This window comes from Macaca fascicularis, chromosome 10, assembly GCF_037993035.2.
Source record: "Macaca fascicularis isolate 582-1 chromosome 10, T2T-MFA8v1.1".
NCBI classification, from domain to species: domain Eukaryota; kingdom Metazoa; phylum Chordata; class Mammalia; order Primates; family Cercopithecidae; genus Macaca; species Macaca fascicularis.
The window spans coordinates 11,810,898-11,826,571 of record NC_088384.1 but is presented as its reverse complement, the minus strand read 5'-3'; the positions used below and the strand labels follow the sequence as shown (position 1 = coordinate 11,826,571).

The window sequence follows — 15,674 nt, the reverse complement described above, 5'->3', positions numbered from 1 at the left end:
TAAATAGTTCAAAAGTCAGTGTCTCTTAATATTCTTTTAATCATCACAATAATGAAAAAGGTGGCCACTGCAGATAAAGAAAAGATGGCATGTTTACATGTACTTACCACCCTTCTGGTCTTTTAATTGACTTCTTCTGCAACTGTGGCTTTGTTTTATTTTTTCATTCATATCAATGAAAGCCTTTAGTAGTCTCATTTATCTCTGTTTTTCATGCATGAATCATGCTTTCCCATATTTTTAAAGTAAAAAAGAGGGGGGAAATTAAGTTTAAAAAGGTTTTAATTGGATGTCTTAATGTCAACCACATAATACACATTTACTATGTTGATACCCTCTCGAATTTCTACAGTCAGTTCTATAATTTGAGGCACACTTTGCAATGCTCTGATGATTGATATAAAGACACTTTTAAGGAAATGTGAAGGCAAGCAGCAATTTCTCCCAAAATGGAGGACATTGTAAATGCATCCAATTTATGAACAACACAAAAAAACTGTATGCAATGGCTTGCAAAGCAGTCTACATATCTAGATGTGGCCAAAGAACACAGTCCAAAGTCAGTGCTGTGCTAGTGGTAGATTCACTAGGATATCAGAGAGTGGTCTGGGGACTCCTGGGTCACACTATTCCTTCCTAAATCAGTTAGACACATAGTTACCCAGTAAGTCAGATGCTGATAAGCGCTATAGAGTGAATGTGCAGGGAAGAGGGAGGAGCACCACTGGCAGTGAGAAGGTGTTGATTTTGAATAAAATGTCCAGGAAAGCCTCCCTGAGACTGTAACATCTTAACAGGATGTGAAAAGAACGAGAGTGTGAGAATGTACCATGTGTGTAGGACTCAGAAAAAGGGCACTGCTCTGGCACACTGGAGAGGGAGCTTTAAAACTCTGTGAGATGGGACTGTCGGGATGGATCTATTACATACAATTTGCTCAGCCACCTTTTAATTGCCTTGGAGGACACTCCTTTCACTAAGGCATTTAAAAAGCATACCTTAATGGGGCACCAGCAACTCTAAAGAGCTCTGTAATGGTTGTCATCTGTAGGCTGAGATGACCAGGGATAACAGGGATGGTGCAATGGAACTGGGTTTCCTGATCTCACTGGGAGTACTGGGGTCCTGGAGCAGTAAAAGCAAATAGCAGTGCTTAACTCTTGGAGACGAGCTAGGCACAATAATCATAGTAAACCACAGGGATGCCATGGTATCAGTTTTCTGTTTTTTGGTTTTTTGGTTTTTTTCTTACTTTCAGGATGTGTGGTGGTGGTTAATGAAGCACAGGACCTATGGAAAATAGATAGGCAGCCTACTAAGTGAACTTAATATAAATAGGAAACCTAACTACTGTCATTATAGGGGATTCATGGCCTCTTATTCAGCTCCTAAATCTAGGCCAGTTCACAGAGCAAGAACCTCTTGAGGGGAAGGTCTGAGCCCTTTGAGAACGAATCCTGCAATGTAGCCACAGGTGTGTATAGTAAATCTTCCCCTAAGCCTTCCCTAGAGGTACCTGAAGCTATTCACAACAATGATGGTACTTAGTTAGATAAGTACTTATTTGATATTGGCTCTGAACTGACACTAATTTCTGGAGATCCAACAATGCCACTGTAGTCTACTGGTCAGAGGGGGAACTTACAGAAACCAGGTGACACATGGGAAGTCTTGGCCTAGGAGCTATCTCACACCGAATCCAGTTAAACCACAGACCTACCTCTAGTTATTTCCATGGTCTCAGAATGTATGGTGAGAATAGACCTGCTTAGTAACCTGCAGAATCCTCCCCACTGCTTCCACCACCATGGAGTTCAAGTTATTAGGGTATTAGAGAGACCGGGCAGAACCGCTATAATTATATCACCTCCCCTCTAAAAATCTTTCTGGGGAAATTACAGAAATTAGTGCCACCATCAAAGATTTCAAAGTTGTAGGGGTAGTGATTTTTACCACATTCCAGTATAACTTGCCTGTTTTCCTGAAAAGCCACATGGACTGTCGAGGATGACTGTAGATTATTGCAAATATAATCAGGTGATGGTACCAAGCATAGCTATAGTTCCAGTTGTGGGCTCTTTACTAGGGCAAATCACAGCCCCTGACATCCAATATATAGGTGTCAACCTAGAAACTTTCCTAAAATCCCTATTAAAGATAATGAGAATCAGTTAGCCTTCATGTGACAGGAACCACAGTATACTGTCTTTACTGTCTTGCCTCACGGTTGTGTCAACTCTGCTATGTCCTTCAATAGAGGCAAGAGGGACCTTAAATTTCTTGAGGTCTGTCCCACAGAACATCACACTGGCTATCACACTGATGACACAGTGCTAACTGGACTAATGCAAGAAGTGGCAAGCACTCTTGATGCTACATGTATGTAGGAGGTGGCCAATAAATCCTGGGAAAGATCAAGGGAATGCCACATCTGTGATGTTTTTAGAGTATCCGCTGGTCTGGAGCATGTCAGGATATCCCCTCTAAAGTCAGAGACATGTTATTGCATCTGAAATGCCCAACATAAGGAAAGAAACATGATAATCATGGGCCTCTCTGAACTTTGGAGGCCATGGGTATGCTGCTCTGTCTATTTCCTGCCAGTTTTGAGTGAGGACCAAAGCAAACAAAAGGCCCTGCAGCAGGTCCAGGGCTCTGGATAAGCTGCCCCAACACCTGGATCATATAACTTAGCAGAACCAATGGTAAGGGAAATGCCTGAGGCAGACAGGTGATCAGTGGAGCCTCTGACAGGCAGCAGTAGGAACATCACAGAGCAGACCTCTAGGAGTGGACCGCTAGGGTTTTGGAGAAAGGTCATGCCTTCTTCTGCCTACAATTATTATCCACCTAAAAAACAACACTTGGCTTGCTACTGCACCCTGATAAAGACTGAATGCTTGACCACAGGACACCAAGTGACTATGTCAACTCATGTTATGGGTGTTACCTGATCCATAGAAGATGAAACTGGATGTACGCAGTAGCATTCCACTGTCAAATCAAAATGACACAGATGAGAGCTGGGCGCAGTGGCTCACACCTGTAATCCCAGCACTTTGGGAGGCTGAGGCGGGCGGATCACGAGGTCAGGAGATTGAGACCATCCTGGCTAACACGGTGAAACCTCGTCTCTGCTAAAAATATAAAAAATTAGCTGGGCGTGGTGGCGGGCGCCTGTAGTCCCAGCTACTCAGGAGGCTGAGGCAGGAGAATGGCTTAAACTCGGGAGGTGGAGCTTGCAGTGAGCCGAGATTGCGCCACTGGACTCCAGCCTGGGCGACAGAGTGAGACTCCATCTCTTAAAAAAATAAAAATAAAAATAAAATAAATGACATAGATGAAATCAGTCCTGAAGCCCATGTAAACAATGCGAGCAGGTGGCTCATACTCCATGGAGCATGATCCCACTCCTTCACTGCCTCTCCCTCAACCTACACCTAGAGCTTCATGGATAATTCTCTATTGTCATTCAAAAGGGGTAAGTATAGGATTGGTTTAAACATGAAATCAGCCAGGATTGCTAATACGTCAAGCATGCCAGCGCTACCCAGAAGTGGGTAACTGCTAAACTACAGCCCCACTCAGAAGTGCTCGTGAAAGACCGCAGGAGAATCCTCTTAGTCAACAGCACTGGAAACAGCACATCTTCACACAGGACATCCTGGAAGACAAGATATCCAGTGGGTGCTGGCCAGGGACTCAGAAAGAGTAACAAGGAGGCATCTGGATTGACCTTTCAGGATGTGCGCACAATGCGAAGATATTTATGTCACTATAAATGCTTGCCAGGGGACGTTCACTGTGGAAGAGGTTCTCAAAAATCAGGTGGGAAAAGTGCTCGACTTAGTGGCTGTCAATAATAATCTTCTTTCCTAGTCATTCCAGTGGTTGTTCAGCGGGCCATGTAGCAAGGATGACCTCAACAGGCAGGGGCTCAACAGCATGACTGCTCCTCACCAAGGAGACCTGACTACCACAGATGCGGAGCATCCAAAATGCCTGGAGTGGCAGCTGATGCTACATCACTAGCAGGGAAAACAGCCAGTTACCAGGTGGCAGGTTGATTACATTGGACCCCTTTGTCGTCGTCTTTTTTTTTTTTTTTTTTCTTTTTGAGATGGAGTCTTGCTCTGTCGCTCAGGCTGCAGTGCAGTGACACGATCTTGGCTCACTGCAACCTCCGCCTCCCAGGCTCAAGCAATCCTCCCATCTCAGCCTCCCGAGTACCTGGGATTACAGGTGTGCACCACTATGCCTGGCTAATTTTTGTGTTTTTAGTAGAGGTGGGGTTTCACCGTGTTGGCCAGGCTGGTCTTTTTTTTTTTTTTTTTTTTTTGAGACGGAGTCTCGCTCTGTCGCCCAGGCTGGAGTGCAGTGGCTGGATCTCAGCTCACTGCAAGCTCCACCTCCCGGGTTTACACCATTCTCCTGCCTCAGCCTCCCGAGTAGCTGGGACTACAGGCGCCTGCCACCTCGCCCGGCTAGTTTTTTTGTATTTTTTTAGTAGAGACGGGGTTTCACCGTGTTAGCCAGGATGGTCTCGATCTCCTGACCTCATGATCCGCCCATCTCGGCCTCCCAAAGTGCTGGGATTACAGGTGTGAGATACCGCGCCTGGCCCAGTGCTTTGTCTTCACAGGGAGAGACACATTGTGGGTGTAGCTTTGCCTTCCCGTCCAGAAGCCCTCTGCAAGCACCACTGCCCGTGCACTTACACAACACCTTATTTATTTTCACAGCACCTTACGAACAACCCTACACAAACTAGTCCAGAGTATAAAAACGAGCAAATACATTCCAACTATTTTTGTGAGTGTAACATGACCTTAGAATCAGAATATGACAAAGAGAATTTTAGAAAAAACAACCCTAGCTAATTTACTCATATAGATGCAAAACTCCTGAATAAAATATTAGCAAATCAAATCCAGTAATATATATCAAAGATAATATATCATGGCCAAATTCAGCTTATTCCAGGAATTCAAGTTTATTTTAATATCTGGAAATCAACTAATTTATGAAATTAACAGCCTAAAGGAGAAAAACCTGTAACTACCAATATAAATGCTAAAAATGGAGAAACTCAACATATAGTCAAGACAAAACTGTTAAGGAACAGAGATCTGCAAAAACATGAGTTAAACCTCTATCTTGATGACAAAATGTTTAAATCATTCTCTTTAAGTCTAGGAAGTCCATGATCACACTTTCATTCAGCACTGTATAAGTCATTTCACCTAGCATGGTATGGTAAGAAAACAAAATACAAAGTGTATGGCTTGAAAATTAAGAAATAAGTTCATTACTATTTATAGATTAAATGACTTTCAACATAAGAAACCCAGAAGAATCTACAGATAAACTGGGAAAACTGATAAGAATTAAGCAGATCTGCTGGATTCAAAATCAATATACAAAAATTAATTCCATTCATTATCATCAACAAACAGAAAATGCAATTTATAAAATGACACATTTTACAGTAGCAATGAAAATACATTACCTCGGACTAAGCCTATCAAAGTACCTTGGACTAAGTACCTCGGACTAAGTACCTCGGACTAAGCCTATCAAAGTACCTCGGACTAAGCCTATCAAAAGATAAACAGAACCTGTGTGAAAAACTATAAAAAAACACATTAAGGAAGAATTAAATGAATAGAATGATTGGATATCATAAAAATGTCACTTCTCTGAATTGACTTAAAGATTCAATGTAGAGCCAATCAAAACTCCAACAGGTTTTATTCAAGAAACTTGACAAACTTTCGTGTGTGAAAGCAAAGGGTCAAAAATAGCCCAAACTAATCCCACCACTTTGGGAGGCTGAGACAGGCAGATCCCTTGAGTCCAGGAGTTTGAGACCAGCCTAGGCAACATGGCAAAATCCCATCTCTACAAAAAAAAAAAAAAAAAAAAAAAAAAAAACTTAACCAAGTGTGGTGGTGTGAGCCTGTAGTCCCAGCTACTTGGGAGGCTGAGGTGGGAGAATCACCTGAGCCCAGGAAGTTGAGGCTGCAGTGAACTGCAGTTGTGCCACTGCATTCCAGCATGGGCGACAGAGTGAGACCTTGTCTCGGGGTGGGCGGCGGGGGGGAAGCCAAAACATTCCTGATGAAAGAAAAGTCATCAAGAATTGTTACAAAAGTGACGTGATTAAAACTATTTATCAGGGCTGGGTTGGCCATATCACTGATGGAGCAGAATAGGGAGGCTATAAACAGTTCCATGCACATATGTAAATCTACTTTAGGTTACAGATGGCATTGCAGTTCACTTGGGAAGGGACCGACTTTTCAATAAATGATTCTGGGACAGCTGGCTATCCATTTAGAGGTAAAATTGGACTTCTACCTCAATCATATACCAAAATTAATTCCAGCTGCATTAAATATTTAATTGTGGGAAGCAAACTATAAGAAAATGTTAGTCTATATAGAATTATCTTTATAGTCTTGAGATAAGAATTTCTTAAAATAACACAAGATACATACAAAAAGTACAAACCATAAAGAAAAAAAATTCTACCTCATTAAAATTCAGAACTTCTGTTATTCAAAAACTCCATACAAAGTGTAAAGACAAGTCACAAACTGGAAAAACGTTTATGAGATATGATACTTAGGCTCCAGAATAAAGAACTCCGACAAATCCATTAAGAAAAAGACAAACAACCAAACTGAAGAATGACCAACAGACATGAACAGACGTGTCAGATGAGGAAACGTGGATGAGTCATACATATGAAATGTGTTGACATATGAAAATATGCTAAATTTCATTATAAGAAATACATTTTAAGACCGGGTGCAGGGGCTCATGCCTGTAATCCCAGCTGAGGTGGGTGGATCACCTGAGGTCAGGAGTTTGAGACCAGCCCGGCCAGCATGGTGAAACCTCGTTTCTACAAAAAACACAAAAATTAGTAGGGTGTGGTGGTGGGTGCCTGTAATCCCAGCTACTTAGGAGGCTGAGGCAAGAGAATCGCTTGAATCTGGGAGGTGGAGGTTGCAGTGAGCCGAGATCGTGCCATTGCACTCCAGCCTGCACGACAAGAGTGAAACTGTCTCAAAAACAAACAAACAAAAACAAAAACAATGATAAATATTTTAGAACAAATGATACCCACCCATTAGACTGGATTTTTCTAGGGGAAAAATTAGTGAGGACACACAGCAACTGCAACTAGAACTTTGGAAAACAATCTGGCATTACCTAGCAAATTTGAAGACGTTCATATTGAATTGTATGGCAATTTTGCTTCCAAATATATGCCCTAGAGAAACTCCTGTCCATGAGAACCAGGAATCGTGTACAAATATACAAACATAGAAACAGCATTATTTACAATACAAGAACTTGACACATAATGAGGATAGTATTCCACAGTAAAATAAACAAATGCATTATAATATAAACATACAATGAAATACTATACAGCGGTGAAAATAGGTGAATCAAGAAATGATATTGAATGATAAAAGTCACAGAAAAATAAATTCATAATGACTCTACTTATGTAAAGTTCAAGAGCCTGTGAAACGAAATATATGTTGCTTAGAGTATAAACATGTAGTAAAACTATAAAGAAAAGCAAGGAATAATGAGTAAAGAGAGGTTCCTCTGGAGGTAAGGAAAGGGGTAAGTCAGCGAGGCAAGTCCCTAGTGCTGGTGGGGGTGTGAGGGAGTAAGACCTCCTCTCTGCTGCAGGCCAGAGTGTGAACAGCAGATCACCGCATGCCTATGGAGGGCAAAGGCAAGGGAGAAAAGGAGAAGAACTGAGGATTCTGTACCACAATAACTTTCCTACTTTATTTTTGTCTTGAGCTGAAGTTGCCAAAATCATAACATGGAAATTAGAACCATCTGTTGACAGGATAAGTTAGTGAACTGGACAGAATTTACCAAGAGAAATTCAGAATAATGTATTTTAGAATCTGTGTCAAATCACGGAAAAATATAAAGCAAGCCTATTTTATTTGGGAGGGGAAAATAATGCCATTTCATCATTGTTTATAAAAGTAAAAATACAGAAATAACCTAAATGACCACTGGTTAAATGAAAGAGTATACATTAACACTATGGTACGCTGTTATAGTTGTTGCAAAAAAATTAAACAGACCAGAACAAGAAAAGTGAACCAATGGAATAGAATTGACTTGTTAAACAGATACTATTTAGTGCAGGTTAAAGAGTCATTTCAAAACAGTAGAGAAAAATAGACTAGTCAATAAATGTTGAGACAACTGGCTGCCCATTGCCCTTATCTAAAACCATTTGCAAATACTTTAAATGCACATGGATTACAGAAAAATTAAAATATAATATGGGTGAATATGTTCTATAAACTTGGTATAAGAAAAGCCACCTTAAAAACACAAAAACCAAAAGCTATGAAGAAGAAGAGGAATAAATATGACTAAATAAAACATAAAACTTCTACAAAGACACCATGAAGAAAGTTGAAAGACAATTCACAGGTTGAAAGATATTTGCAACATAAATAGCAGAGAAAGAATCAGATGTGTGTGTGTGTGTGTGTGTGTGTATATATATATATATATATATAGCTATAAAATCAATTTAAATGAAAAAAAAATCCAAAAGAAAAAATAGGTTAAAAAACAGGTAATCCATAGAAGAGGAAATAGAAATATCTACTCAATATGTGGATATATGCAAATTATACCTACTATGTAATGCAACTTTTTACCCAAGTGATAAAAACATAAGGCTTGAAAACATCACGTGTTGGTGAGGGTGTGGTGAACAGGCTGCAAACCAGGGTGTGAATTGATACTGATATTCTGAAGGGCTGTTTGGCTGTATGAATTACGATGAAAATGGGCACAAATTATGACCCAGAGAATCCATTTCTAGGAGCACACCCTAAAGAAACATTCACATATGTGCACAAGCTTATTCACTGAAGCATTATTTGTAACAGTGAAAGACATCAAAATGTCATCAGCAAGGGAATAAGCTATGATAGCCAGGATTGCAGGAGTTTTTAAAAATATGGCAAATCTCTACATATTGACATACACTGAAGGACAGCCAAGTGATATTCTTAAGTTAAAAAAAGGCTTCAGAAAAATGCAGAATAATGTTTTAAAACAAAGTCAATTATATATATTTCTAAAGGTACATGTATGTATGTAATACACAGACAAAGGTATCGGAGATAATCACCAAACTGGTAATAGTTCACTCTGGGGAGGGGACTGTGTTGGGGTAAGGGACAGTCAAGAGAGGTTTTGACTTTATATTTGAATTTTTAAAAATTAAGAGTATATTTACTTATATAATTTTAAAATAAATATTTATAAAACAATTAATATACAAAATTATAGACTGTATAACAGGGGAATGGGCAAAGTCCTCTGGGAACATAGTGAAAGGAGAAACCAGTTTAGCAAGCAGAAAGATTTTGTAGCAGTTGTGACATTTTCACTGGGCCTGGCTATTCAAATAGGATTTTGTCAAGGATTTATAATTTGATGGAAGATTGTGGCAGATTATATTTTCCAAAGATGACTATACCAACATATGTCTCATCCAATATGCTTTTCTTTCGATATGACATTGACACTCCTCCATGGTGAGGTTGGGGAGGGTCTATGTCCCCACCTCCTTAAACTTGGACAGGGCTTTGTGATTGCCTTGATGAACAGAATGAGGTGGAAGTATTACAGCATGACTTCTGAGATTATTCAACTTCTGTCTGGTCCTTTCTTTCATAAAATACTCATCCTTGAAACACAGCCACGATGCTGTCAGGAAGCCCAAACTAGCCTACACGGAAAAACCACATGAAGAGGCTCATGTGGGGAGGAACTGAGGCCTCCAGCTGACAACCAGCACCAACTGCTGGACACGTGAGTGAGCAAGCCTTCAGATGATTCCTGCCCCAGCATTTGTGCTCCCTGGCTAAGGCTAGATATGCATCATGGAACAGAGACAAGCCATCCCCACTGTGCTCTATCCTAATTCCTGATCCGAGAATCCTTGAACAGAATAAATGATTATGCCACGAAGTTTCAGTGCAATGTGTTACACAGTCAAAGTAACTGGAACAAAGACATTCTAAAGAGAAGACAAGTAATGGAATGTCACAGGGCACTGTGAGTACTGGCAGTTTTAGGTGATGAAGCCCATAGTCTGGCTGGGACCAGACTATGAAAAGTACTTGTATGGTACTATTTTAAAAATTAGACTTATCCTATTGCCAGTGGAGAACTGTTGAAAGCTTTTAAGCTGGGAAGTGAAATGCTAAGATCTGCATTTTAGCAAGATACCTCTGAGACTACTGTAAAGGAAAGATTGTAGAAATGAACGACTTAAAAATAGAAAAAGCCCCTCTGATTAAGATGGATCCCAGTCAAGTAAAATGGTGGGATCCCCGCTCTGGCTACATGTTTTTTACTTTTTCCTCTTTAGGATTGCTTCTTATGCTCATTTATACTCAATTTCACTTGTATTAAAATGTTAGGAGGGAAAACTTCTGTCCATACAAAAACCTGCCACAGATGTTTAAAGCAGCTTTATTCATAACTGCCAAAACTGCAACCAAGATATCCTTCAATAGGTGAATGGATAAACTGTGGTACATTCTATTCAGCACTAAAAAGAAAAGCGCTATCAGCTCAGTGCGGTGGCTCACGCCTGTAATCCCCAGCACTTTGGGAGGCTGAGGCAGGTGGATCACAAGGTCAGGAGATTGAGACCATCTTGGCTAACACAGTGAAACCCCGACTCTACTAAAAATACAAAAATTAACCAGGCATGGTGGCACGCGCCTGTGGTCCCAGCTACTCGAGAGGCTGAGGCAGGGAGGCAGGAGAATCGCTTGAACCTGGGAGGTGGAGGTTGCAGTGAGCCGAGATCGCACCACTGTACTCCAGCCTGAGCGACAGAGTGAGACTCTGTTAAAAAAAAAAAAAACAAAGAAAAGAAAAGAGCTATCAAGCCATGAAAAGACATGGAGGAACCCAGAGTGTTAATTACCAAGTAAAAAAAAAATCTAAAAATCATACATACCATCTGATTCCAACTATATGACGTTCTGAAAAAGGAAAAACTATGGAGACAGTAAAAAGATCACTGGTTGTTAGGGGTTAGTGGGAGGGAGGGACGAATAGACAGCACAGAGGATTTTTAGGGTAGTGAAACTACTATGTCTGATACTATAATGGTGGATACACATCATTACACATTTGTCCAAACCCACAAAATGTATAACACCAAAAGTGAACCCCAGTGTAAACCGTGGACTTCAGATGATTATATGGCAATGGAAGTTAATTGATTGTAACAAATGTACCACTCTGGTGTGGAATACAGGGTACATGGGAAATCTTTATTTTCTGCTCAGATTTGCTGTGATCCTAAAACTGCTCTAAAAAAAGAAAGTCTATTTTTAAAATCTTAGGAGAAAAAAATGTTAGGGGGTGTCAGAATACAAAAACATTTTCCTTAATGCTCTTCTTTCAAGTTCTGGATCTAAATCTGTTTAAGAATACAAAGCAAGCTGTCTAAAAATTATAACCACTTATAACTAATTATCTATGTGACTAATGCCATCCTTATACAAACATCACTATAACCCCCAATTTCTTGTTTTTGTGTTTATTAAAATATCCTCATCATTCTCACAACTTGCTTTGTAAGAAAACTCTATAAACATGAACTTGAAAAAGAAAATAAACCTATACTAATAAACTCTAGCACTTATACACTGGATATTATAGATCTATATAAGGAGAAAATGTGAGATACATGGTCCAACAAGAGTGAGAACATATAACTCAAAACATAAAAAGCCACCTCTGTGGTAAGGGAAAAGATACCTGTATGAATATAAAAGCAAAGATTTATAAGGTGATGAAAGATACTAATGAGAACGTTTCATTCTCATATTGGCAGAAGATCTTCCATTCTACTTTCTGAGAAAATCAAGAGGACGAATGCATTGAAAATTGAGAGTTCATGGAGAATAGAGACAGGATGCAGTGACTCAACAGTGAGTCAGTCAGATCCTCAAGGATCCAGAGTAGTCGCAGAGCCCAGTAGGAACTCAATCGTGTAATTTATTGGAGGCCAGTTTTGTATAATTTTATACTGTGCCTTTCTCTAATGTTAATTGTTCAAGAGATGATTAACCAATTTGTGGCTACTGTGCATCTTGCCTTTTCACATCTTCACTTAATGTCTGCCTTTGAAAGAGGTCATAATTTAAATTCTTTATGAAAAATAGGAACTAAAATTAATTTTCGATTTAAGGCGTGTAGTCAATTTTTGAAACAATGAAAAAGGAAAAAGTAAAACAGAAAGTGAGAAAACACTGAAACAAATGGTAAAACAAGATTATAGGACCATGTTGTGGTTTGAATTTATCCATGCTAGTTCTATCCCTCATTAACAAAGTTAAATAGAAGCCAACGGTTGCTGTATTTCACAAAATAAAATCTGATAAATAAACTTCCTATTCCTTAACCAATTTACCTGCACCCAAAAGATTACAAACTTCTGCAGCTTCTGACAAGCATGTGATTGGAGAGACAATGGAAGGAGGTGTTGCTAGTAAAGGCAGCTTTGGATCATCATCAGAAAATGTCATCAGGTCCTGACAGAAAACACGAGAACATGAGAATTGAAGAAAAAAATTAATATCACTGGATGGACAATTTATGGAGCGACAAAGTATCTAAATGTGCTACCATAATCATAAACACATTCTGATTTAATTAACTCAAACATACATCTATCACGTGGCTGTCTACTGGGCGTAGGGAGGTTTTCTGCCCTTGGGAATCCCCACAACTTGCTGAAGACACTTTGTGTAGATAGCAAGGATTTTGTTTAGGGCACTACCTTTACCTACCACCCTTCAGCATCCTTACAGCATACTATCTCAGAGGCCAATTATCTTGTCTCATTGGTAATCATAAAGCCAGTTGTATGTATCTTTTATTCATGTTTAAAACTTTTAACTTTTTATCATCAAGTAAAAACTAGACACAAAAGATAGTCAATCCAATCATGCAGGTCAAACAATAATTAAATGATGGCTAATCTTGTTTCATTTATATCCCTACCATGCCTCATTTGTGATCTGTGACAACCTGTTTCACTTTGAGGCAAATCCTAGAATAATCCCTTGTTTCATTATGTATCTCTGCCTTAGTCCATTCCGGGTGCTGTAACAAAATACCATCAACTGAGTGGCTTATAAACAACAAAAATTTCTTACAGTTTTGAAAGTTAGCAAGTCCAAGATCAAGGTACAATATCATACTGATGTCTGGCGAGGACCTACCTCCTAAACAGTCATTTTTTCACTATAACCTCTCATAGAAGAAGGTGACCAAGGAGTTCTCTTGGCCTCTTTTATAAGGGCACTCATATTCATGAGGGCTATGCCCTTATGACCTAGTCACCTCCCAAAGATCCCGCCTCCTAATACCATCACTTTGGGGGTTAGGATTTCAACTAAGAATTTGGGAGGAAAACAAGTGTTCAGATGATAGCAATCTCTAATTGATAATAGCTGCATCAAACTGATAAACTTCACAGCTCCTAATGTCATCAATTACCATAAACTGTTCATATTTCCAACTTCTAAATGTCATAAACAGGTTTTTCTACAGCTTGTTTGAAAAAGGATCCAAATGAAGTCTATAGAGTAGGTTTAGTTGGTATGTTTCTTTTTTTCTGTGAACTAGGGATTTTTCTCCATTGTAATTAACATACAGTAAAATGCACAGACCTTAAATGTAGAGCTCGATAACTTTTATCATATGAGTATACAGTTATATAGTAACCACATTTCCTTCACCCAGAAAGTTTCCTCAAGCTCCTTTCCAGCTGATACCATCCCACCACCCTGCATCATGACCGCTATTCTATCCCTATCACCATTACTGAATTTTGCCTGTTCTTGAATTTCATATGAATGCAATCATACACTATGTATACTTTTGTGTCTGGTTCCTATTGCTCAACATAATGTACATGAGATTCATCCATGTTTTGCTGTGTAGTTCCTCCCTCCTTTCCTACCTATAAGAAAGGAGGGACAGATTACACAAAAAAACATATGTGAATGTATCACAATTTGTTTATCCATTCTCCTGCATATGGATAATTTCCAAAGTTTATCTATTATGAATAAAGCTACTACGAACATTCTTGTATAAATCTTTTTGTGGACAAATGCACTCATTTTTCCTGGATGCTACACGGTAGTAGTATAGCATTTCTAGCTTATAGGACAGGTCTATTTTTAACTTCATTAGAAATTGCCAAACCATTTTCCAAAGTGATTTACCACTTTTAAAAATGCAACTTTGAGTTCATTTTAGTTCCACATGTAAGAATTAATAGAGCCTATGTAGCCTTTGCCGTGTTTCTTCCAAAAGTAACATCTTGCAAAATTGTAGTACAATATCATACTCAGGATATTGACATTGAAGCAGTCAAGATACAGAACATTTCTATCACAATCACAAGAATCCTTTCTGACGCCCTTTCATAGACATACACTCCCTCAACAGAACTAATCTGTTCCTAATCTCTCCTTCATTTTTATAGTTGTGACATTTGAAGAATGCTATATAAATGGAACCATATAGTATGTAACCTTTTGGGACTGGCTTTTTTAGCCTTGCATAATTCCTAAAGATTCATCCAAATTGTTTCATTTCAATAGTTTCTTCCTTTTCATTGCGTAGTACCCTTGATACAGATGTAACATAGTTTAACCTGTAAAAGGACCTCTGGGTTGTTTCTAGATTTCGGCTATTACAAATAAAGCTGCTGTGAACATTTGTGTACATGTTTTTGTATGATATACATTTTCTTTTTCTTTTTGAGACGGAGTCTCAGTCTGTCGTCCAGGCTGGGGTGCAGTGGCACCATCTTGGCTCACAGCATTCTCAACTTCCCAGGCTCAAATGATCCTCTCACTTCACCCTCCCAAGTAGCTGGGACTACAGGCACGCGTCACCATGCCCGACTAATATTTTTTAATATTTTTTTTTTTTTTAGAAATGATGTGTAGCCATGTTGCCCAGGCTGGTCTTAAACTGCTATGCTCAAACAATCCACCCAACCTTGGCATTCCAAAGTGCTGGGATTACAGACATGTGCCACCGTGCCAGCCTAGATGTTCATATCTCTGGTATAAATTCCTAGGAGGGCAGTTGCTGTTCATATAGTAGCCACGTTTAGATTTATTAAAAAGTACCAAACTGTTTCCCAGAGTAGCTGTACCATTTTGCATTCCTACCAGTAATATATTAGTGTTTTAATTTCTCCATGTTCTCACCAGCATTTGGTGTTGTCACTACTTTTTTATTTTAGCCATTTTGATATTCATTGCATGTTTAAATTACATTTTCCTGAAGGCTAATAATGTGGAACAACTTTTTGTGCGCTTACTTGCCATCTGTATTTGCTAAAATGACTGTTCATAACATGTGCCCATTTTCTAATTGGACTGTTTGGTTTTAAACTGGTGAGTTTTAACAGTTCTTTAAATGCTCTAGATATTAGTCCTTTGCCAGATATGGGGTTTACAAATATTTTTTTCCCAGTCTGTAGATTATTTTTCCATCCTCTTAACCGGCTCTTTTGCAGAGCAAACATTTTTAATTTTGATGAGGTC

The 15,674-nt window shown here is 39.1% G+C and overlaps 1 protein-coding gene across 1 annotated transcript in view; it reads right to left on the bottom strand.

The window, feature by feature from the left end:
* ENTHD1 (ENTH domain containing 1) overlaps window positions 1-15,674 on the bottom strand; it is a 148,635-nt gene that overhangs the window by 67,996 nt on the left and 64,965 nt on the right. The window contains exon 5 of the mRNA XM_005567206.4: window positions 12,512-12,632. Coding sequence (XP_005567263.1) covers window positions 12,512-12,632 — 121 coding nt within the window. The remainder of the gene's footprint in view (window positions 1-12,511; window positions 12,633-15,674) is intronic.